We start from the raw sequence: 25277 nt of genomic DNA, 5'->3' as shown, positions 1-25277 counted from the left end.
GGGGAGAATTTTTTTTTGAAATACATTTTTTGTTTCATAACAACACAATTTCCCAATTTTGGATCAACAAAGTACATCTTATTCTCTTATACTAACAGAACTACGCCTATATTGCGTACAGTGCCCATAAACTATGGCACAACCCCCCCCAAAATCAAGTTGAACCGCCCAAGCCCCAGTAAAAACCAGAGGTTTATGTGAAATAGTTCTTTTTTTTAAATAATGGTTTTTTAAAAAAAAAACAGGTTTTAATTTTGTATTTGAGTTAAAATAAATCAAACTCCCAAAAAACGTACACAGCTTCTGTGTGCTTTTATTAACATTGGAATTTACTGTGTAAGTGGCCGAGCGGGGGGGGAGAGCTTTAGAGAGCTCTCTCCTGAAAGACTGAGCGGCTCTGATAACCTCAGCTCAGTGAGGTAAAGGCACACCTTTATAATCATTATAGTTATAAAAAAATAAGAGAATAGGTGAAAAACAGGTATAAAATACTATCTGACAGTACAAAAAAGTTGTTATTAATAAACAAGAATAGAGTTTAAAAGGGGAGTGATTTGTAAAATATCCATAAAAAAAAAGAAAATCTGTTTACAGTTATTTTTCACATGATGAGATGTATCCATAGATCTCTTCATGTTGCTCTCAAAGTGCACCAGATTGATGCTTTTAACAATATTAAAACGAAATAATCTTCCTGGGGGAGCATGCCCCCAGACCCCCCTAGAGGATGTTAGGTCCACCCCCCACTTAAATCATGTTCACTTGGATAGGATACTAAATACATTTTCACACATCTTGTGTCCATATCTTTCTGTTTTGGTGGTCATGCCACAATGCGTGAGTCATAGTGAGTGTCTGCATTTTGCCCTAGGCAAGCTAAAATCTTGCCTAGGGCAGCAAATTGGTCAGGGTCGGCCCTGTGGTTGCTAATAATGTGGCACTGAGATGAATGTGCAGTTGCCTACCCACAGTAACGGTACGTCCACACAGCCGCGTTAAAAAAATCTTGGAGGCTTTGTATCTGAAGCTTGGGGATTTTTTGCGAGCAACGCTCTCCCAGCTTGCACGCGGTTTGATTGGCTAGCGCTTGTACTGTCAGATTTGCATAAACGGGATTTGATTGGCTGACGCTTCCAACTCAGCTTCAAAAGTTGAACATTGCTCAACTTTTGAATCCTGGAAATCCTGGAAATCTTCGCTTTGCTTCCCCACAATGCAGTTCGGCGAAAAGTGAGGCAACGTGACGTCACCCTATTCAAAGTGAATGGGCAGAAGCGTTGGAAGATTTTTTAACGCTGCTATGTGGACGGGCCGTAACTGACTTAGCATGCAGCGGCTCCACTTTACAACAGGGAAAACCAGCTAACTGCAAATGAATATCATAGATATAATTATAATTGTTATTACCACCTCACATTGTTAAAAAGTAAAAATATCAACTACAGCCGCTTTAATTTGGATCCTGCCTTATTTGTATTCATAAATATTGAGGCCCTGTAGTGAAGGTGGCCTCTGTGCATGTTAGTCAGATCATAGCTGGAACTATAGGCTGTTGTCTTGAAATGAGTGCTACATTAAAATCCATATTCACTAGAAATGACGTGAAGAAACATACATACTAACGATGACACAAACCTTCTGTCTTTATTTTCAGTGCCGTTCTGACCAGAGCAAAAAGGGTGGCGTTGAAGGTGACTGTTCCATCACTATTGAGAGGCATGTTCATGGAGACCAACCTCTGTAAAACACACGCACGCACACACACACACACACACACACACACACACACACACCACACACACACACACACACACACACACACACACACACACACACACACACACACACACACACACACACACACCACACACACACACACACACACACACACACACACACACACACACACACACACACACACACACACACACACACACACACATACACACACACACACACACACACACACACACACACACACACACACACACACACACACACACACACACACACACACACACACACACAATGTAATGTAAAAAAAAGTCCTTATACAGGGGAAATACTTTTTTAAATTTATTTAAATTTATTTAATATTTAAAATATTTAAAAGACAAGTTCGTATTTTGTTGCGTTTGTCAATTTTTGCTTTTTTGAAGACAAAATGATTTCCCCTGTTCCTTCTGGCCATAAATATATACATCACTAAAGTGAGAATATCTTTATGGGATACATGGTTGGCAATGACCTCTACAAAGATCACTCCTGTGCATTTGAAGGATGATTCATTTGACTGATAAAGGGGATTCTTTGACTATTTCTATCTGAGGAGCAGCGTTAAGATCTGTCTTTGGATAAAAGAGGAAACGTGAAGACAAGGTGAGAGTTTATGAACTCTCCTCCTCACTCTTCACTAATACTATTTCACAGGAAAATATTGAATATCAAAACTAGAATGTGTGAACCCTTAAATGAAAAAGGATCTTGGCAGGGAGATTAGGAAAGAGAGTATGTGATCTCAACTGGGCTACAAGGGATGTGAGATATAAATAAATGTACACCGCTTACCCTGATTCAAATCAACATAACCAGGTCAGTAAATGTTTGAGTTGTTACAAGGACATGTCTTTATGCTCTATGAGATTGTCAATCAGGAAATCTTTTTCTGAAGGTGATACTAATAAAACCTCTCGCACCATCTCTACAGCTATGTACTGTAGAGTTTGGAATCAGAGTAAAGTGTAATGTTCTTTCTTTTGTTGTTCTCTTTTGTAATATAAATGTTATCATAGATGTTTTCTATTGTAATGGAACACTTCAATACAGATGTTTTATAATGAATGTAATCACATGCTTTCTTTCTCATGCTTTTGGCTGTTGACACTTCACCTAGCTACTATGTAGCCTAGCTCTGTATACCTAAGGTGTTGTATGCAAAGTTAGACAGTCTCAAGTACGCAGTGTTTCCAGCAGTTTGCAGAGGTCAGATAAAAAGCATACCAAAAACAGTCCTCTCAATTCATCCATTTCAGTCTCTGGCTATATCCATGTCCTCTGAACTCAGAAACAATCTATTGACTTGAAGATTATGTTTCAGTAAGATATGTTTGATATTTTCGTCATAGTTTTCTAAACCAAAAGGGAAAAACTATAAATAGGGTCTATATACTTACCTTGCAGGCGATACGATGAGGACAAAACTTGCCAAAACCTAGAGGAGGAGGTATTCTCCGTAGGAGTGTCACTACATCAAGGTGCTTAATACGCCCACTGAAAAACAATTACATTTCATAATGTCATACTTACACACAGACAGATTATATTTACCTAACTGAGAATACAACGTTAAATTACATTGAGCCTTTTTTCTCCAAATCACTTTCTATGCAAAAATAATTATATAAACATTTAAGGAATAATAATGGAAAGAACATGGAGCATAATGTCTCTGAATTAGAGTCACTAAGGCTCTGTGATTCCATTCTCCATACTCAAGTACATTTTGAATTAACAACTTACTTTAATGTTTGTGAAACTGTACCCTTTAGAAACATCACAATCTATAAACCTATTTAAAATAAAGGAAACTATTATACCCATCAAGAAACATGCGACTCAGCCCCCCTCTCTCTCCTGTGAGAGGCCTGACCATTCATTCATTATGTACTAACCCCTTTAGGACTTTAATCGCTGTTATGCCTTTCAGCAAGACTTCTGCTCTTCTATGTTTAAAACATACATACAATCTGAGATTTTAAAAATGAATTTATAATATCTTAACAAAACATCAAACTGCCCTATATATTCAATGGCTGCCTTCTCTCATCCTTGTACAATTGCAAAGATAAGGGACATCCTGTCTTTAAAATCTGAAAAACTAGTCCATGATTATTATAGAGTGGATTATTGGAATAATTCCTTACTGATGTACTGACAAAAACTAGGAAACATGTTCATATTTCTCATATTTTAGCTTGTTTGCACTGGCTCCCTAAATATAATCTGAAATGAAAACTACATTGGTTAGGCCACATCTCATTACGCTCCAAGAATACAGGATTATTAGTAGTTTCTAGAGTGTGATGGTTTCCCTACGTAGCGATACCCAGGAAGAAAACATTGGAAAATGAGAAATCTCCAACGAGGCGTTCTGGGGCAGCACAGACAGGTATTTTCTGTGTTAGAGTTTTACTCGCTACAGGGTGCACTTTGAGGGTTTTGACTCTGCAGACCGTTTACATGCAGAAAAACCTTCATAACACAAGGGGACGGGTAATAACCGGAAAAGCATGACATGGGACCTTTTAAGTTGTAAAATGCACTAAAAGCCGAATCTAGATTTATTTTCTCTCTCCATCCATTCTAGTGAGCCGAGAGAGGGAGCTCGGGGGGCGGGGCTTAAGGGGCGCATGCTCTGTGAGCGCACATACGGGTACTTCTGCTCTGACAGTCAGGCATGACGGGTAATCTGTGACGTTTTGCTCTCGAAAATATCAGGCCATTTTGTCCTCATGCGCCAATGAGCAGCTCTCATAGGAAAGAACGAGACCCCGCCTCCAATGCTGTATCCAGTTATTATTAAACATCCATGACAAACACTTACGTGGCCTCAGGATCATATTCTGCCCATATGTTCTTGAACTCATCCAAGTGCTGGGGGCCAAGGATGGACCAATCACGTGTCAAGTAGTCAAAGTTATCCATGATGACAGCCACAAACAGGTTGATGATCTGTGAAGGATAGCACCGACATGTCTTTACTAACCAGGAGGCCTTTGCACTGGTAAACATGTACACATTTTGTATTGGAAATTTTTGGTGTAAATATAGAGACAGCTGTATAATGCTGTTCCAAAATTCACTCTACGTCCGCTTGCCTGGTGTTGCTTATTTTGGACAGGTTATTTAGCTAAGCAGGCTGACATGGGCTGAGCTGGAGCTAGCTAAATTTGATAGATAGACATGAGGCGCATTCACACCGCAGTACTTTTCCCACAAAGGTTCATGAGAGAACTCTTTAGTTCTCATGAACTAAGTACAGATCGCGTTCACATCGGAATAAGTCCCTGGGAGAGGATTAGGCAAATGAAGCCGCTGACGTCACTTCTTCTTCTTCTGCTTTGGGTTTACTGGCAGGCCGCAAACCACTTCACGGTGTATACTGCCGCCCCGGCCGGAAGTCCCCGGAGTTGGGGACTGGCTTCAGTAGAAGCTGCTGGGACTCCTCATCTCCACCGCTCCCATGTTTTATTTTGTGTTGCCATAAGTTAGTCTCTCTGCGTTTCTGCGCCGGGCTAATGCTAATGCTAATGCGAGGATAATAAAATGGCGGCTTCACAACACTTTTTGGGAGTTTTACGGGGTGTGGTTTGCAATCCGCCCAGCCAATCAGACATAGGAACCTTTTTCTCCCACGAAAGTCCCTGCTCTCTAGCAGGGACGGAAAAGGGGGTAAAAAGGTTCTCATGAACTAATTTTAGTTCCGGCTCTTTTTGGTGTGAACGCAACATTTCGGAACTATATCGGAACTAAAGTGGGAAAAGTACTGCGGTATGAACGCGCCTATGGACACAAACATAAGTAAGGTCAATGACGTTGAGAGGTACCACCCACCTCACCAATATCATTACAGAAGCCCTCGAACAATGTGGCAGGACAGCTGGGTCAGATCTATATCAGTCAGCAGTTTCTAACTACCTTACTGCGCTAGTTAAACTAATTAGATATTCTTTAGTGTTGACTTGTTACTGGATCCGTGCCAGCTGCATGACACTGCAGTGATGGAACTGAAAGAGCGTCTTTTGTATTCCTAGTATGAAACAACAATTGTTTTTCTTCCACTCCAAAAATGCCATTATTTTAATTATTAATTATTTCGTTTTTTGTTTAATGTAGCCTACAATTTATTGATGAATTCTAAAATGTATTTGACATTTCAATCTGCCTAAAGTAATTGAAAAGTTAACCTGTTAACCCCTGAGCCTGATTTTCAGGTCTCAGGCTCGAAAATGACATTCCCAGAACAAATAACATAACTTCACTTCTAAAAGGGGTAAAAATGTATTTCGGTAAAAATTGTTCGTATCGTCAGTTAGCTGAGTTTCTTCCCGTTAAGTGGGTATGACACATTAATAGGTTTTTAAATGTTAAGAAGCCCTGAGACACAGTTTTGTGAACAGGTTAATAAACCAAAGTGACAGGACTGTTTAGTCAGATCTCCAAACTTATCATAAATAATGATATTGTTAAATCTTGCTTATTAAGAAAACAAATTCGCTGTATCAATAATTGACATATCTGTGGGGGCCTGTGTTGCTGCTGGGGGTGAACATGACCAACCCGATTGCGCTGGGGTAATGGGAATTTTGGGGTTCTAATGTTGATGTGCATTCTGAACCTTGAAGAAATCAGACATCTTGACTGCAGGAATTTGCTAAGTGTATTTTGCTTTAAGAAGTTGTTCACTACTGTTTAACTGTGTGTAATCTGTTAGGGCTGAATTCATTTTCAACTTCCTTAATTTTGACCTGCTAGGGTTGCTGTTGTTTTTAAGTTTCAACTGAAACCTGAGCCTCGTCAGACTAAGAAAAGGGAGTCTCTTGGAGGCAATTGGAGTTGAATTAAACTAATCTGGGGTAACTTATTTCACTCTTTCTCCATACTCAGACATGTGTATCCTTTCCATTCATGTTCCTACTAAAATATATTATAGGCCTCGCACAGTTTATCACAACTTCAACTCTCTTATCTTTCCAACTCTCTCCACTCAAACATTCATGGAGGAATTAGATGTCCTCCTTTCCTGGCCCGCCGCTGCTTCTTCTCTGTGACTTCAACTTCCAGACAGAGAAGTGTCTACTACTCATGCTTAGCTCCTTCTCCATCTACTCACAAAGCTGGCAATCTCCTCGACCACATCTTCTCCAGAAACTGCTCTCCCCCCACCTTCTCTGTAACCCCGCTTCACATTTCTGATCACTTCTTCATCTCCTTCTCTCTCCCCCTCTGCAAACACGACAAGCCTATCTCTTTGGAGGGTTCGTTAGTGTCCTCCAGCTCCCTGGTTGCGTGAGTCCAGAACCATAAGGGCTGCTGAAAGGAAATGCTGGAAATCAAAACACCTTGATGACCTCCGTTCCTATCAAGCACTCCTATCCTTTTTCTCTTCTATTTCCGCAGCCAAACACACTTTCTTTCTGAATGTAAAATTAAATCCTCTTTCTCTAACCCCAAAAACCTCTTCTCCATCTTTTCCTCACCTCTTCAACCCCCTCAGCCCCCCATCTCTGTCTTCCCTTCCGCCCAGTGATTTTGAGAAAAAAATGGATGACATCTCATTCCTTCTATTCTGGATCTTTGGCCTTAAGTGGTGTTCTGGCCGACACACCGGGGTGAACCTATTGATAAACACAAAGCTAGTGCCAACACTGAGTTATCCTTAACTCTCCACTTCATACCTACTGACACTACCTTCTCACCTTCCACATCTCCCATCCACAGTCTAACTTCCTCCTCCAAGAACTCTCCAAGAACTGGGATTCTCAGGCGTTGCCCTCTCCCTGCTCACATCTTACCTCAAAGATCGCAGCTTCAGGGTAACTTGGAGAGGGTCATCTCCTCACTGGAGTCCCACATGGGTCTGTCCTGGGTCCCCTCCTTTTCTCTCTGTACACAAACTATCTTTGCTCTCTCATTCACTCACATGGCTTCTCCTATCACAGCTACGCAAACAACACACAACTGATTCTGTCTTTTCCCCGGTCTGAAACCCAGGTGGTCGCATGCATCTCTGCTTGTCTTCTTGACATCTCTCAGTGGATGGTTGCTCACACATGAAGCCCAACATAAACCTAAACCTAAAAAAGACCGAACTGCTCTTCATCCCAGGTAAGGACTGTCCCATCCATGACCTGTCCATTAACATTGGCGACTCAGACTGCTAGGAACCTGGGTGTAACCCTGGACGACCAGCTGACCTTCACTGCTGACATCGCTGCTACAACCTGATCCTGCAGATACACACTCTACAACATCAGGAGGATACATCATTACTGTCCCAGGAGGCAGTGCAGGTCCTGGTCCAGGCTCTGGTCATCTCGCGCCTGGACTATTGAACTCCCTCCTGGCTGGTCTATTTTCTATTTTTTATCTTTGCTATCCTGGCTCCTAATTGGTGGAATGAGCTCCCCATTGACATCAGGACAGCAGAAACTGCATATCTTCCGTCACAAACTGAAAACGCATTTATTTTGACTGTACCTTGGCAATTAAGTTATTGCTGAAAGAAAAAAGCACTAAGCACTTTTTTAGTTAATTTAGGCCTTGTAACTAATTCACACTAATCTTGCTTGAAGTGTATATATCTGCACTTTCCTTGTTGTTTGGTGTTTGATTCTTTATGGTTTTTGCACTTATTGTAAGTCGCTTTGGATAAAAGCATCAGCTAAATTAAACGTATTGTAATGATGTGTTTTGAGAATGTGTGAAGGTGGGTTGTTTTACCAGAAAGGCACACAGCATGTAGAAACTCATGAAGTAGATGATGGCAAAGTTTGATCCACATGTGTACTCCTCCCCGGGCAGGTAATCAGACTTGGGGTCGCACTTCTTCTCGTACATACATGCTAACATCACTTCATGCCAAGCCTCCCCTGTCGCACATCTGCACAACAGACAAATCAAAAGGTCTCAATCACACACACTCTGAAAGTCACACTGAAGTCAAATCTGCCCTTCTCCATTACACAGTGTGACAGTGCTCTCCTGTTAGCTGTTTGCTTTAGAGAATGGGTTTAATATCGAGCTACACCAAGCATTAACACATCTACAGAGAGCAGTCAGTCAAGACCAAAATCCAAAAGGGAGTTTTATATACATCATTTATATGTAGGAGAATCACAAGCTTTTGATAACCTCTGATAGTTTGGACCAGTAATGATGCACACAAATATGTAGTTACTCGATTTATGGATTAAATTAGCTTTTCAGAAATCCATTTTCCAAATTAAAATGGCAGAAAATCTGAATAGAAATGCATCTCTGTACCCAATTTTGTGTACATTTGATCATAGCGCCCATTTGGTCAATTGAAGTGACATTTATTGAGCAGCAATTGAACACAACTTCCAATAGTTTGTAAAAAAAAATCATGGGTCTATGATGAATCATGTCACAGACACATCTAAAACAAACATTAATTACGATAACAATAATGATATTCATAATCATAATGGTGTGTAGTAACAGAAGAAGACATTGCACCAACCTGAATAACAGCAGCACAGCCTGAGGAAATGTCTGGAAATTGTTGTTCCTGTTGATGTATGTGCCGTCAACCAACGCAATTTTTCCAAATATCTGCAGGACATTTTTTTTAATTAGATAAAATAATAAAAAATGAAACAACACATTGGGTAAGCTATTTTGCACTCTGGGTCTTCTTAACTAAGGGCAGAGTGTTTTTAGCCCTTGGGTGATCCTTTACAATCATTACACAGATTTGTATCTTGCTTAAACTATGGTTATTTGCCAACAAAGTATAATATGTATTAAAACATTTAAATCTGTTAATTATCATTTTATTAAAACCTGCTTTTTTTATTTGCACAGGTTGTGTAAGTTAGAAAGAACGGAATGTTATTTAGATGCTCTTTCTCCTTCTCCGGTTCATTGAGTTTGACCTTGAGATTCAAACAAATATCCACACATTGACATTGGAATGGTTTTAAATGAGAAGCTATTTCTCGCTTCGAATAAGATCCTTGGCTCAGCCTCATCAATCGATTAGTACTGGCCCATATGTTGAAAACTAAAGCTTCATATTCATCCACACATGCCAGAAATAAAAAAAATGAAAATGCCCATCATATAATTATCAATAACGGATGGTGTGTGTGTGTGTGTGGTGTGTGTGTGTGTGTGTGTGTGTGTGTGTGTGTGTGTGTGTGTGTGTGTGTGTGTGTGTGTGTGTGTGTGTATGTACCTGCATTCCAACCACAGCGTATATAAAGAATAGCATGAGAATGAGCAGGCCCACATAGGGGAGAGCCTGCAACACAACAAGCAGTAACACTGTCAGATGGATGCCTCATTTCTGAACTGGCTGAATCTGATCAGAGTTGTTACTGACCTGAAGGGATTTGATGAAGGTCCACAGAAGATTCCGAATCCCTTCAGAGCGATTCAAAAGTTTCACCAGGCGCATGACCCGAAACAGTCTGAAGAATGTGACTGACACGCTCATGTTTTCAGAAGACTTGTCAGAGAGATGAAGGACTTTTTATAAATCACATGATATTCCAAAATAAAATAAAAAACTGGATTTAAAAACATTCAAGCATCTCACCGCAATTGCTTGCATTGGATCCACTGCCTGTAGAATTATAAATATTTTCTTTAAAGCTGCATTTATTAAGAATGGCTTTTTAAAAATGTTTTTATGCTCACGTTCCAAACTGTTAGTGAACACATCCATATTTAAAACAGTGGGTGAGAGAGAGAAACATAGCTGTCATGTGATCACCTGGGGGTGCGTGAGATCAGATGGGTGCAAGGCTGACGGACATACAGACAAAGTTCAACTGGAACCCTCAGCCTCACTGTGATCTGCTGAGAGTTGTGCTGGCACAGATTGTCTGCTGCCTCTGTCCAGAAAGCTGGATAGATAATGTAACGTGCATGCTGGTAAAAAACTGAACACTTCTTTGATTCACTGGAATCAAATAGCAAATCCCACCAGCAGCCTGGCAAAGAGCCTGTGATTAATCAACCCAGTCTCACGGCATTTTGTGTTATAGTCACAACATGTAATCTATTGATTCGTGTTCACCAACACGATTTTCCCCTTTTTTTCGTGTCACACAGAACGATTTTAAAAGCAATGTATTTCTATAGGTAGTGAGTTTCGTGCATGCAACACGTCTTTTTGTCCGGTCGGGTCTTGGAACACCGGAAGCTGTGCGGTTCATAAAAACATGTTCTTACTCAATATCAAGCCACGATTATTGTTTTTATTTTAAATCGTATAATGTTGGACCTTTTTTGCCGTCTGCGAGGAAAATAAATGCCCCCCACCTCCCCTCCTGGCTCCCCCCCCTTCACCTCACAGCCCCTGTCCCACTTCTCTCCTGTGACCCCCATGCAACTGTCCGACTTCATGACTGGAATTAAGTCCACCTGCACACTTGACCCAATGCCCTCCAAATTTGTTAAAGAGAGCCTCCCTGCCATCTCCCAACTCATCGCCACCATCATTAACTCCTCCCACAGATCTGGATCAGTTCCCCCCTCTCTCAAACTGGCTGCTGTCACACCCATTCTCAAAAGACCTGGACTCACACCTGACATCATGTCCAACTTCCGGCCCATCTCACATCTCCCCTTTCTGTCAAAAAGACTTGAACGTGTCGTTGCCTCACAACTTAAATCCCACCTCAGCTCCAATGACCTCTTTGAGCCATTTCAATCCGGTTTCCGATCAAAACACAGCACAGAAACAGCTCTTCTGAAATCACAAACGACCTCCTCCTCTCCTCCGGCAACCTGAACATCCTCATCCTCCTCGACCTCACCGCAGCATTCGACACCATCAACCACGCCATCCTGCTGTCCCTCCTCGAATCATCACTCAACATCACCGACACTGCACTCTCCTGGCTGAAATCCTACCTCACCGACAGACATCAGTTTATCAACATCAACATCTGCACCTCCTCCACTGCTCCTCTGTCCCAAGGCGTCCCCCAGGGTTCGGTGCTTGGCCCCCTCCTCTTCATCCTCTACATGCTCCCCCTTGGCAAAATAATTCGTCGCCACAACCTTCAATTTCACTGCTACGCCGATGACATCCAACTTTATATCTCAACAAAAACCATCACCCCCACAACACACTCCACTCTCACCAACTGTCTCTCAGAAATAAAAGCATGCATGCAAACAAACTATCTCCAACTGAACAGAACACATCAGACATCATCATCATCATCATCGGCCCCCCATCCCGTACCAAAGACATCCAGAATTTCAACTTCACCCTTGACAGCCACACTCTATCTCCCCCCCCTCACATCCGCAACCTCGGAGTCATCTTCGACAGTCAGCTCAAATTCAACCACCACATCAATCACATCACCAGGACCGCCTTCTTCCACCTCAAAAACATTGCCCGTCTCCGCCCATCACTCTCCTCCTCTGCTGCTGAAACCCTGATTCATGCATTCATCACTTCACGACTCGACTACTGCAATAGCATCCTCTACGGCAGTGGTTCTCAAATGGGGGTACGCGGACCCCTAGGGGTACGTTGGAGTACTGCAGGGGGTATGTGAGATTTATTTAATGTTAATGAAAAAAACAACATAAGTAATGCATTTAAACAAACTACTAATAGTAGATTAACTACTTTATTCAAATGTTTACAGTAATTCTGGATAACCTGTACTAAGTGACCCGACAGTAAAGAATACATATATGTATAACTAGTTTAGCTAGTTCCAGAGTAGATGAACTAGCTAAGTGTGTTAGGTCTAAATCTTAGTGTATTTTGCTCCGCTCACCGGTCCGTCACAGCGGGGGAGCTGTGATCCGGAAGACCTGCGTGTTCTCCGTTATGATCTGATCTCTCTCTCTCACGTCCGTTTATATGAGGGGTCAAAATCCCATGCTCATAAAATACTCATTTTTTTTCTTCTCTTCATTCCCCACCCCCCAGAAATAAATGAATAAATAAATATACCAATTTTAGGAAAAGTAACGAAGTTTGGGCAGTGTGGGTTTTATATAAACAGTTACACATATTTCAAAACGTGAAGTGTAATAACTGCAGTTTGCCTCCCTGTCAGAATGACAAAGATCCTCAGTGAAGCACAAGCCCATGATTCTCACTTTATTTTAAGTACAACTTATTAAAAAGATCAGTTCAATGCAACTAATGTCGTTTTAGTACTTGGCTGAATTTTTTTTTCAAAGGGGGTGCATTATTGAAAAAAGTTTGAGAACCACTGCTCTATGGCATACCATCCAACCTCCTCAATAAACTCGAACATATCCAGAACTCTGCTGCCCGCCTCCTCTCCCACACCCACTCCCGAGACCACATCACTCCCGTCCTCCAGAACCTCCACTGGCTCCCCGTCCATCAAAGAATCAACTTCAAAGTCCTCCTGATTACTCACAAAGCCCTCAACAACCAGGCCCCCCCTACCTCACAGACCTGCTGCACCACCACACCCCTTCCCGCTGCCTCCGCTCATCAGAAGCCAACCTCCTATCCATCTCCACCCACATCAATCACCGTCGCTGCCCCCTCCCTCTGGAACTCACTCCCCGAACCCATCAGAGACTGCACTGACCTCACCACCTTCAAAACACTCACAAAAACTCACCTCTTCAATCTGGCTTTTAATGTGTGATTGTTTTTGTATTATTTGACTTTAACTTTAACTATATATATTTATTTGTTGTTCTTTTCTTTTCACTATATCTGTAAAGCGTCTTTGAGCACCTGTAAAAGCGCTAACAAAATAAATATATTATTATTATTATAGAACATTTTGCGAAACACAATAGCCAGCATGTGTAGATCTAGGGGGGCGTTCGATTCCAGTTTTGGATAGTCTGGCGTGGTTTCGTTCCATTTCAAACAGCTGTTTGACGCTCGGTGTAACATTGGCACACTGCCACTCCAACATCCAATCCCAGAGCTTGAAGATTAATCACGGGGACTGTAGTCCCAAACGATAGCTGGGGATTATGGGTAGTGTAGTGTCTTCGGCCATCCTAAACTCCGAAATGTTTTTCGGATTTCATATCGCATTAACACCATATCCCAACGTGCATTGCGGCTAAAACATCCAATCAGCGAGCTTAAACCATAGCTGAGAATCTTGGGTAATCAGTTCAGTGGCTGTGTATCGCAATGATGCTCGAAATGTCCCTTATGGGCCTACGTCTGTTTCCGGTTATTTTTATTTCCTGACGGACGCCAAAAAAGCCCGAGATTATAGAATTAAACAAATAAATAAAAACAAGGATAATTGTGTGTTATTGTTGAGTAAATAACAGTGTGTTATTTAGAAAAGAATAACAAATTAGAAGGAAAAAAAGGGGAAAATCGTGTTGGTGAACACGAATCAATAGATGAAATGTCGTGAGACTGGGTTGGATTAATCCATGCTCTGCTAACCACGGTGTTATGTCAAAACAAGCAACTAAACTAACTTTTAGGAGAGGAATACATCACAGTACATTATATACATATACACATATACATTATATACATATCAATCTATTTTAGTTCTAAACTATGTTTCCGATTCATTAGACTGTATGTCTGATTATAGGAGTCATGAGTTAGCCCAGACTTTCTGTTTCATACTCTTGGGGAAGGGATGTATTGATTTCATAAAACTTTGTTTAGCCTGCCAGCCCCGGGATAAACAGGCCACTGTGGATGAACAGATGGATTTACTCAGAAGTGCACAGGTGCACAGATGCATTCAATGAAGAACCTTTCTGAACATGGATACGTTTGGAATCCTGTTGGAAAGGGTTTCTGTTAGTTTTCTATAAACAGTGTTGGAGGAGTGCAAAGGATGTGCATACACACAAACATACATTGCAAGGTTTGTAAGATGGATTTTACAATCATCTTAGCCCTGTCATGCCGTTTGAAAACGAGCTCTGCCTTTTATACCTTTGTCAGTTGTATCATTGTTCAGACAAACTTCATGCAACATGTCAATGTCATGCAAAAGTGAAGCACGTGAATAGTTACAGAACAGCCATGGAGACAGTAAAGTCCTCCAGAGGAGGCCAGAGCTGCCTGTGGGAGGGAAGAACACATTCAGGAAGTGATGTCAGAGGAAGGGAATGTGTGTCTGTGGCAAAACATGTGACGGTGAGAGATAAAGGCATCGACATTGAAAGCAGAGGAAAATATATCAAAGTCACCATTAGTTAATTATTTATTATTTATTTATGTACATTACATTACATTACATTACATTACATTGCATTTAGCTGACGCTTTTATCCAAAGCGACTTACAATAAGTGCGTTCGACCAACAAAATACAACCTTGAAGAAAACAGAATCATATAAGTACATCAGGTTTCATAGAGCCAAACATTTCAAGTGCTACTCAACTGGCTTTAGATAAGCCAGTCCTTTATTAGTATATAAGTGCTTTGTTAATAGTTCTATTGTTCAAAGTGGAGTCGAAAGAGATGAGTTTTCAGTCTCCCCTGGAAGGTGTGCAAGCTTTCTGCTGTCCTGATGTCAATGGGGAGCTCATTCCACCATCTTGGAGCCAGGATAGCAAACCCACGTGTTTTTGCTGATGGGAACTTGGGTCCCCCTCGCAGTGAGGGTGCAGCGAGCTGTTTGGCTGATGCAGAGCATAGTGCACGCGCTGGGGTGTACGGTTTAACCATGTCCTGGAAGTAGGAAGGGCCAGATCCATTCGCAGCATGGTACGCAAGTACCAGTCTTGATGTACATATGTCATGTCTATTTAAGTCCCATTTCTTGTTTTTATATTGTCTAGTTGTTTTTATATTGTCTTGTTGTTGCGCGTTGGCACCTTGAGTTCACATTGTAATTTCTTGTACAATGACAAATTAAAGATCTTATCTTATCTTAATGAAACCTACTGGCTACATTGTGAAAACTCTCAAATCCCATTCAATACATGTTCATTTGATGTCAATTTCATTTGATTGAATTATTTTAGAACTTATTACTATACATCAGGGGTCGGCAACTGGCGGACCGCGGTCCGGATCCGGACCCAGACGCTGACCTATACGGACCCGGGCCTATAATCAATACATTAATATGGGATTTCAATTTTGACGGGGCGATTCTATTTGAACCGCTGCCGACAGGGGGCGAAAGAGACGAGTGAGCGATACAGGGAGAGAAACACAGAAGAAGAGATAAGTGAGAGATACAGGGAGAGAAACACAGAAGAAGAGACGAGAGAGAGATACAGGGAGAGAAACACAGAAGAAGAGACGAGAGCGCGGCAGAGAGCGGAGAGGAGAGTGAACAGGCGTGTTAGCGGCAGACAGGGAGAGACAAATAATTACACATGGCGCTCTCCAAGAAGAGGAACGTGGACAGTGAGAACAGAGCTTTGAACCCTGAGTGGACTCATTCATGTTCATCCTGCCCACTGGGAGCACAGAGCCAGTGTGTCTCATTTGTTCAGAGACCGTGGCGCTCATTCAAAGTGCCAAAACGCCACTATGAGACAAAACACAAAGTGTTTGACCAAACATTCCCTCAAGTCAGAACTGAGGTCACAGAAAATAAATATGGTTCCAGCGCAGGCTAACCGAGGCTAACCAATGAGCACCTGCATGTGTGTATGAGAATGGCCCTGACACCATTTCAGCCCAGATTCAAACTCCTGGCAGGACAAGCTCCAGCTCAATTCTCGCCCTGAACAAAACAAAGTGAGAGAGGGACTGCAATATAAGAGGGAAAGAAAGAGAAACTTTAAAACTGTTCAATTGTTATGATGTGTAAAGACTGATATTGTTCTATAATCGTCTGAAACTGTTAAGTCATGAAGAGAAACTCAAGCTGCTGCTACACTCTATTTTATTTATCTAAAATTAAGCACTTTTAAGTACGCTTATCCGGTCTACATGTGTTTTGTAGACTTGGAGAAGGCGTATGACTGAGTTCCCAGGGAGTTACTGTGGGAGGTGCTGCAGGAGTATGGGGTGAGGGGGTCTCTACTCAGGGCCATCCAATCTCTGTACTCCAAAGCGAGAGCTGTGTCCGGGTCCTCAGCAGTAAGTCGGACCCATTTCCGGTGAGGGTTGGCCTCCGCCAGGGCTGCGCTTTGTCACCAATCCTGTTTGTAATATACATGGATTGGATTTCGAGGCGTAGTCGTGGGGGAGTGGGTCTGCAGTTCGGTGGACTAAGGATTGCACCACTGCATTTTGCAGATGATGTGGTTCTAATGGCTTCATCGGTCTGCGACCTTCAGCACTCACTGGATCGGTTCGCAACCGAGTGTGAAGCGGCTGGGATGAGGATCAGCACCTCCAAATCTGAGGCCATGGTTCTCAGCAGGAAACCGATGGACTGTCCACTCCAAGTAGGGAATGAGTCCTTACCCCAAGTGAAGGAGTTCAAGTATCTCAGGGTCTTGTTCTCGAGTGAGGGAACAATGGAGCGTGAGATGGGCCGGAGAATCGGAGCAGCAGGAGCGGTACTGCAGTCGCTTTACCGCACCGTTGTGACGAAAAGGGAGCTGAGCCAGAAGGCAAAGCTCTCTGTCTACCGGGCCATTTTCGTTCCTACCCTCACCTATGGTCATGAAGGAAGGGTCATGACCGAAAGAACGAGATCGAGATGGGTTTTCTCCGCAGGGTGGCTGGTGTCTCCCTTAGGGATAAGGTGAGAAGTTCAGTCATCCGGGAGGGACTCGGAGTTGAACCGCTCCTCCTTCGCGTCGAAAGGAGCCAGTTGAGGTGGTTCGGGCACCTAGTAAGGATGCCACCTGGGCGCCTCCCTAGGGAGGTGTTCCAGGCACTTTCAGCTGGGAAGAGACCAAGCGGCAGACCTAGGACCAGGTGGAGGGATTATATCTCTTCGCTGGCCTGGGAGCGCCTTGGGATCCCCCAGTCAGAGCTGGTTGATGTGGCCAGGGAAAGGAAAGTTTGGGGCTCTCTGCTGGAACTGCTACCCGACCACGGATAAGCGGGAGAAGATGGATGGATGGATAAGCACTTTTAAGATGCACACATTTTCAAAAGCTATTTTATTTATTTTCTCTATTTCATTTTTAAATGCAGCCCAAGAGGAACATTACACATATCCACAGTATTTACTGTATATCTGTAGAGTTCAATGTTAATTGACAATAGATATTGTTGTTTATGAATTGTACTTTCTTTATTTGATTGGCAGTCAGTTGTTGATTACATGCATACGTTGATAAAGCTGCAGCTACTTCAATATATATCACACTAATTCATAAAGCAAGTTAGACATTTTGATGTTCCGGACCTTTGCATGGGGAGATTTTCTCTAACTGGACCTCGTTGACTTTTAGTTGAATACCCCTGCTCTACATAATACCAACATAACATGAAGCGCTTCTCCCAAGTTCTGGCTTAAGAGACCTCTGAGGTCTAGTGTCATGACACTCAGCATACTTAAGCATGAATTATCTGGGAGTAATTCAAAACGTTGAAAAAAAAAACCCAAGAAGCCCTTTAAAAAAAAAATGTTACACCTGGAGGATATGAATAAAACGAAGGAGTTTACTGAGATGACCAAACAGAGCTCACAGAACATTCTCACACACACACACACACACACACACACACAGGTCACAGCACACACACACACACACACACCCACAACACGACACACACATCCTACGACACACACAACACACACACACACACACCACACACACACACACGACGACAGGACACCTACACACACACACCACACCACAGGCACAGCACACACACAGTACAGCAACACACACCCACCACACCCAACACACACACACACCAACTACACACACATACACACACACACACACACACACACATTACACCTACACACACACACACACACACACACACACACCCAACACACACAACACACATCAACACACATCAACACACACCACCAACACACACACACACACACACACACACACACACACACACCCACACCACACCATACACCAGCCACACAACACACACACACACAACACACACACATACACACACCACACCAACACACACCCACTCACACCAACACACACACCACACACAACCACACCAACAACCATACACATACACACCTACACACCACACACACACACACACACACACATACAGCAACACACACACACCAACACACACCACCACACACACACACACATACATCCCCAGCCACCCGCCATTTAGTTTGAACGTTAAGTTATTCCTGAATTCTCAGTTACTGCCTATAGTCAAACTGGTAATTTACTAAACCGTCTTGCAATAATAAAACTTTAAAAACCTCTTAGCTAGTAGAACCTTTAGGAATCTGAAAATAAGTTGATAGGAAACACCTGCCCACAAAGTCTCTGTTCCATTACACAACAACAGAACTACAAATATGACAAATGGAGAGGCACAAAAGCCTTTCATACGTAGTTTCAAGCATATTGTCTTTCATTTGTGGGACAAAACAGGGAAAACAGAGCAATGCAATAATACTCACATCAATTTCACTCAGCATCACGTCCACCACACTTCCAATGACAATGATAAAGTCAAAGACATTCCAGGGGTCTCCAAAATAACCCTTGAAAATCAAGAATAGAGTGAATGTGTATCTTTGAAAGCACTCGTCATATTGCATGCATTTATTTTTTTCATCCAAATTAGATCCCAGCATGTTTAAGGTAAAGGAAGTACATTTTTGCAGAGCTTTCCTGCTCTTTGTGAACACTCAAAGCATTTTTACAACAAGTCAGCACTGACCAGTTCAAACACAAACTCATGACGATCAGGAGTGATACACAGATTTACCTAGAGAATGTTTTAATATATGCAATTCTGACTGACCTTTGCTTTGTAGGCCATAAGTTTAAGGATCATTTCTACAGTGAAGAGCACAGTGAAGATGATGTTCAGCATGTCAGACAGGTGGGTCACATGGTCGGACTGGTTGCAGTGCTGTGGGAAGAGACACAGAGTCTGTTTGACATGGAAACCTCTGGACTCTGGGTTTTATAACATCCCTTTCTAAATGAACTCTGATTGGACAGTGCATTTCTCCCGTTGCGACTCTACAGGCACACATTGAAGAAGTTCAATTCCTGAGCAATGTATATCCACGCATTGAATCCTTACAGCAGCCCCATTAAACTTGTTGTTAACTCTTGGCTTTTCCCACATTAGTTTGAGGGTCTTTATCAGAGCTCAAGCGTTTGAGTTTTGAAGGAAGGTGTCAGGCTGCTGGTTCAATTCAGATTTACTGGCAGCCTCTATTGTTGGGGTCTGTAGCTGTAAACTATTACTGCCGGTTCCTTCTCTGTTGTATTCCTATCATATACAAAGTGGAACATTGTGATAATTACATGTACAGTAAGGTCTATTCCAGAAAGGAAATACATATTTTATATTAGATAAGTTTATGATAAATTAAATAACATAATAAAAAAACAATTACGTCGAACAGCCACCTTTTAAAATGTGCTAAATACTGCTCTATTGTTGAACAACAGCCATGTTCTTATTATTCTTATTCCAGACCTCGTTGCATTTCTCTTTGATAACGTTAACTTTGGCTTTCATGCTCTCAAAAAAAAGCTTGCTCATCATCCACAGCCACTCTGTATTCCTAGCTGTTCTATAATCGACTCATTAACAGGTCAGCCGCTTGAAAAGCCTGCTAGTGTTATCCCAAACTAACACTGTCAGACTTGGTAACTTCTGCTGGCAAAAGATACCTATCTCTATTGGCGCATTTCCACTACAGGGCCTCGCTCGGCCTCGCTCGGTATGGCTCAACCCAGTCTCACGGCATTTCGTGTTATAGTCACAACATTTAATCTATTGATTCGTGTTCACCAACACGATTTTCCCCTTTTTTTTTTTCGTGTCACACAGAACGATTTTAAAAGCAATGTATTTCTATTGGTAGTATGTTTCGTGCCTGCAACACTTCTTTTTGTCCGTTCGGGTCTTGGAAGACCGGAAGCTGTGGGGTTCATAAAAACATGTTCTTACTCAATATCAAGCCACGATTATTATTTTTATTTTAAATCGTATAATGTCGGACTTTTTTGTCGTCTGTGAGGAAAATAAATGGGGCTCAGAGCCTCAGGATACTGAAATATTTTTTTCCTTCTAATTTGTTATTCTTTTCTAAATAACACACTGTTATTTACTCACCAATAACACACAATTATCCTTGTTTTTATGTATTTGTATGATTCCATAATCTCTGGCTTTGTTGGCGTCCGTCAGGAACTGAATTTCAAAATAAAAATAACCGGAAACAGACGTAGGCCTATAAGGGACATTTCGAGCATCATTGCGATACACAGCCACTGAACTGATTACCCAAGATCCTCAGCTATGGTGTAAGCTACTGTCCCCATGATTAATCTTCAAGCTCTGGGATTGGATGTTGGAGTGGCAGTGCGCCAAGGTTACGCCGAGCGTCAAACAGCTGTTTGAAATGGAACGAAACCACGCCAGACTATCCAAAACTGGAATCGAACGCCCCCCCCCAGAACTACACATGCTGGCTATTGTGTTTCGCAAAATGTTCTATGGGACGTCTCTACTGAACGTTTTTGTTTTTCCCACAATTAGAAGTTGCCAGTATTAAACACATTGGTGTTATCAAAGGTAAAACATATAATTAATAAATGGGTGAAAATCGCTTGTGTCCATAATGGGCAGCATTAATATATTCCCACATGACAGCTCATTGTTACTTTGTAATTCTACTCCACTACAATTCAGAGGTTAACCTGGTATTTTTACTCCACTACATTTATTTTAGTTACTTTGCAGATTCTGAATAATGATGTGAAATATAAACAACCCTTAAAGCAGACTTTAGTTACACCTGAGTAAAATTCAGGGAAAGGTGATTGTCAAGTGCCAACAATCAGGAGAGATATTTGATAGTTGGTGCTCGAGAAGACTAAACATGTATCTGCAGATCCCTATAAAGTATATTAATTACTCGTTATTCTCTACTAATAGTTAATTAAAGACTGTATATTATGGCTATTTTGCACATCCCTTTCAAGATTTCAAGATTTTCAAAGGTTTATTGACATATCATATACACAACTACGGTGTAGTTATGCAATAAATGAAAAACTTGGGTCACAGGTTCCTCAACAGTGCATTACAAGACATCTATCAATATGTGTGTACCTCCACCATTAAACTGTCATATTCTGCACATTTCTTATACTATCTACATACATAAGAGTATAATTAATGTGTATAATATCAGTTAAAATAAGTGCTTCAACATAGTTAACATTGCAGGAAAGCAATATATTAGACGTTAAGTACTTTGTCAGGCTTAATATTTATCTGTAGATAGATACCCCCAAAGCTTTTTTCTTATTTGAAAGAAGACCTTAATCTAAAGTATTATTTAATGTTTAAATAAAGGTTAATTAGTTTTTCTGTTTTGCACATCCTCCTATTAATATCTTTGTACATCGTGCACTAAACTGTTTTATTGTAGAGATCACTTATAGTATCTTCTTGATTTTTTATATTCTATATTTCTATCACAGACCTTCTACTTTCCCCCTATGAAAGTATGTACTCTTAATATTGTTTTCAGCAAATATAACACGTAAAAACAATAATTCAATAACGTGCTTTAACCACTAGGCGGTGCACACAAGGACACACAGCCATAATAACTTTGTATTATTAGTGTAGGACACTTATGTATGTACAACATCTGAAGATGTGTAGTTTTATTCATGTTTTCACATAATTTTACAGCATATTGCTATACTATTTCAGACTCAGTATTTACATTCTTACATTCAAAGAAAATCAGTAATATCTTTAAAAACTACAAGTCCTTTTATATCAGCTGTGCACCGTTATGGTGTAAATATAACCTATCTACAAATTAGATCAAATGTAAAAGTCAGCCGAATTAGTGTTGATACTGCAAGGAGACGTATTGTGTGAAGAGAAATTGAAGATGTTGTTTAATTGTTGATATATTTATGATCCACGTCAAGTATTCAGTTTCGGCGGCATTTCTTCCAGTTTTTCCAAAGGTCTTCTCATCAGGGCTCTATAAATAAAGAACTACGGCAGATCTGTAATATGTAATGCAGCCGAACCGTGTATTACAATGTCGTTATGTGATGACTTTCAAAGAGAAAAGCAAGCACACTCGGAATAAAGTATTATTTTTAGGGCCGGGACTCGATTAAAAAAATTAATCTAATTAATTAGAGGCTTTGTAATTAATTAATCGAAATTAATCGCATTTTTAATCACATATAAATATTTGACCTGAGAACAGTGAGAAGCAATTTTTTTCACATGGATTTTAGTATACCATTAGGCGCATTCCCACCGCAGTACTTTTCCCACAAAGGTTCATGAGAATTTAGTTCATGAGAACTCTTTGAACCTGGGGGTGGATTAGGCAAATGAAGCCGCTGACGTCACTTCTTCTTCTTCTGCTTTGGGTTTACTGGCAGGCCGCAAACCACTTCACGGCGTATACTGCCGCCCAAAGTCCCCGGCCGGAAGTCCCCGGAGTTGGGGACTGGCTTCAGTAGAAGCTGCTGGGACTCCCAGCAGCTTCTACTGAAGCCTTCCGAGTAAATCGCCAGAACGCCGACACCTCCTCATCTCCACCGCTCCCATGTTTTATTTTGTGTTGCCATAAGTTAGTCTCTCTGCGTTTCTGCGCTGGGCTAATGCTAATAATGCTAATGCGAGGATAATAAAATGGCGGCTTCACAAAACTTTTTGGGAGTTTTACGGGGCGTGGTTTGCAATCCGCCCAGCCAATCAGAAATATAGCTATTTTCTCACAAGAGAGCCGTACGAAAGTCCCTGCTCTCTAGCAGCTCTCTGATCTCTAGCAGGGACTTTCGTGGGGGTAAAAAGGTTCTCATTAACTAATTTTAGTACCGGCTCTTTTTGGTGTGAACGCGATAAAAGAGGCTAACGTCCACGCTAGCTTCCACGCTAGCTGCTATATGTTTTGCATTGAGGTGATACTTGAGGCTTGATGTGCTGCGGTGATATGCGAATTCCTTTTTGCATAATTTGCACACAACCGTGCTCTTATCGACGCTTCCATCCGTCCGTTTTTTAAAACAACATTTCCCACTGTTGTTCACTGTGGTTTGTTGTTGTCTGAAGTCATGAACGTTAGTTGGTGCTCCAGTATAATCGGTACGCCTGAAACTCATCCAGTGAGAAACGTTCCGCGGTGCAAAAATAAGTGCGATTAAAATGCGTTAATTTTTTTAACGCGTTAATTTTTGTGTAATTAATTAATCTTAATTAACGCGTTAAAGTCCCGGCCCTAATTATTTTCTTTAAAAAAAAATGTTTTTCAGATTTCATATCGCATTAACACCATATCCCAACGTGCATTGCGGCTAAAACATCCAATCACCGAGCTTCTAGCTGAAGATCTTGTGTAATCAGTTCAGTGGCTGTGTATCGCAATGATGCTCAAAATGTCCCTTATAGGCCTACGTCTGTTTCTGGTTCTTTTTATTTTGAAATTCAGTTCCTGACGGACGCCAAAACAGCCCGAGATTATGGAATTAAACAAATAAATAAAAACAAGGATAAGTGTGTGTTATTGGTGAGTAAATAACAGTGTGTTATTTAGAAAAGAATAGCAAATTAGAAGGAAAAAAAGATTTAAAAAATACAGATTTCAGTATTCTGAGGCTCTGAGCCCCATTTATTTTCCTCACAGACGACAAAAAAAGTCCGACATTATACGATTTAAAATAAAAACAATAATCGTGACTTGATATTGAGTAAGAACATGTTTTTATGAACACCACAGCTTCCGGTCTTCCAAGACCCGACCGGACAAAAATACGTGTCGCAGGCGCGAAACACATTACCAGTAGAAATACATTGTTTTTAAAATCGTTCTGTGTGACACGAAAAAAAGGGGAAAATCGTGTTGGTGAAGACGAATCAATAGATTAAATGTCCTGACTATAACACGAAATGCCGTGAGACTGGGTTGTATGGCTAGGCCTCGTTAGGCCTTGTTAGGACTGGCTCACTTTATGCTGCGTTTCCATTACAGTTAAGTAGCTGGGGCAGTAACTATAGTAACGCAGTGTAGGCGGAGCCGTGACGTCATCTTCAATGCGAAACACAAAAAAGAGCTCACAGCTCCTCATATCTGTTCAGAAACTAGACAAAAGTTAAACAAGTACAAACCACAGACTGCCTGTGTCATGGCGAATACAGTCGCTGGTTTATTTATGTCTGTATAGGCCGTTGTTGTGAGTGTGGACGGTCGGAGCATATATAACGTTAGCTTAGCCAAGCTCCATTTAGAAAACACGCATTTTAAAGGGTGTTTCGCCTGCCGTCTGTCTGCAGACTTGTCAAAGCATTAATTCATGGTTTTTACTAATCGGTATCAGTATGTCGTTACTTCGGCATCATTTTGAAACGTGTATTACAATTAAATCACGGTCAAATATGTTCATCTTGTTGTAGTTGTATCCCCCTTGCCAGCGATTCTCTCTC

At 41.4% G+C, this 25277-nt stretch overlaps 1 protein-coding gene across 2 annotated transcripts in view; it reads right to left on the bottom strand.

Moving 5' to 3' along the window:
• LOC117535431 (dihydropyridine-sensitive L-type skeletal muscle calcium channel subunit alpha-1-like) overlaps positions 1-25277 on the bottom strand; it is a 92148-nt gene that overhangs the window by 5490 nt on the left and 61381 nt on the right. For both annotated transcript variants that reach the window (XM_034199875.1, XM_034199876.1), the window contains 11 exons: positions 19593-19703; positions 19246-19329; positions 14774-14821; positions 10346-10372; positions 10130-10255; positions 9983-10048; positions 9266-9357; positions 8503-8662; positions 4604-4731; positions 3174-3270; positions 1636-1738 (listed from right to left, as the gene is read on the bottom strand). In XM_034199875.1, the coding sequence (XP_034055766.1) occupies positions 1636-1738; positions 3174-3270; positions 4604-4731; positions 8503-8662; positions 9266-9357; positions 9983-10048; positions 10130-10255; positions 10346-10372; positions 14774-14821; positions 19246-19329; positions 19593-19703 (1042 nt within the window). The remainder of the gene's footprint in view (positions 1-1635; positions 1739-3173; positions 3271-4603; positions 4732-8502; positions 8663-9265; positions 9358-9982; positions 10049-10129; positions 10256-10345; positions 10373-14773; positions 14822-19245; positions 19330-19592; positions 19704-25277) is intronic.

This window comes from Gymnodraco acuticeps, unplaced genomic scaffold (assembly GCF_902827175.1).
Source record: "Gymnodraco acuticeps unplaced genomic scaffold, fGymAcu1.1, whole genome shotgun sequence".
NCBI lineage: Eukaryota > Metazoa > Chordata > Actinopteri > Perciformes > Bathydraconidae > Gymnodraco > Gymnodraco acuticeps.
This window is presented reverse-complemented; position numbering and strand designations above follow the sequence as displayed.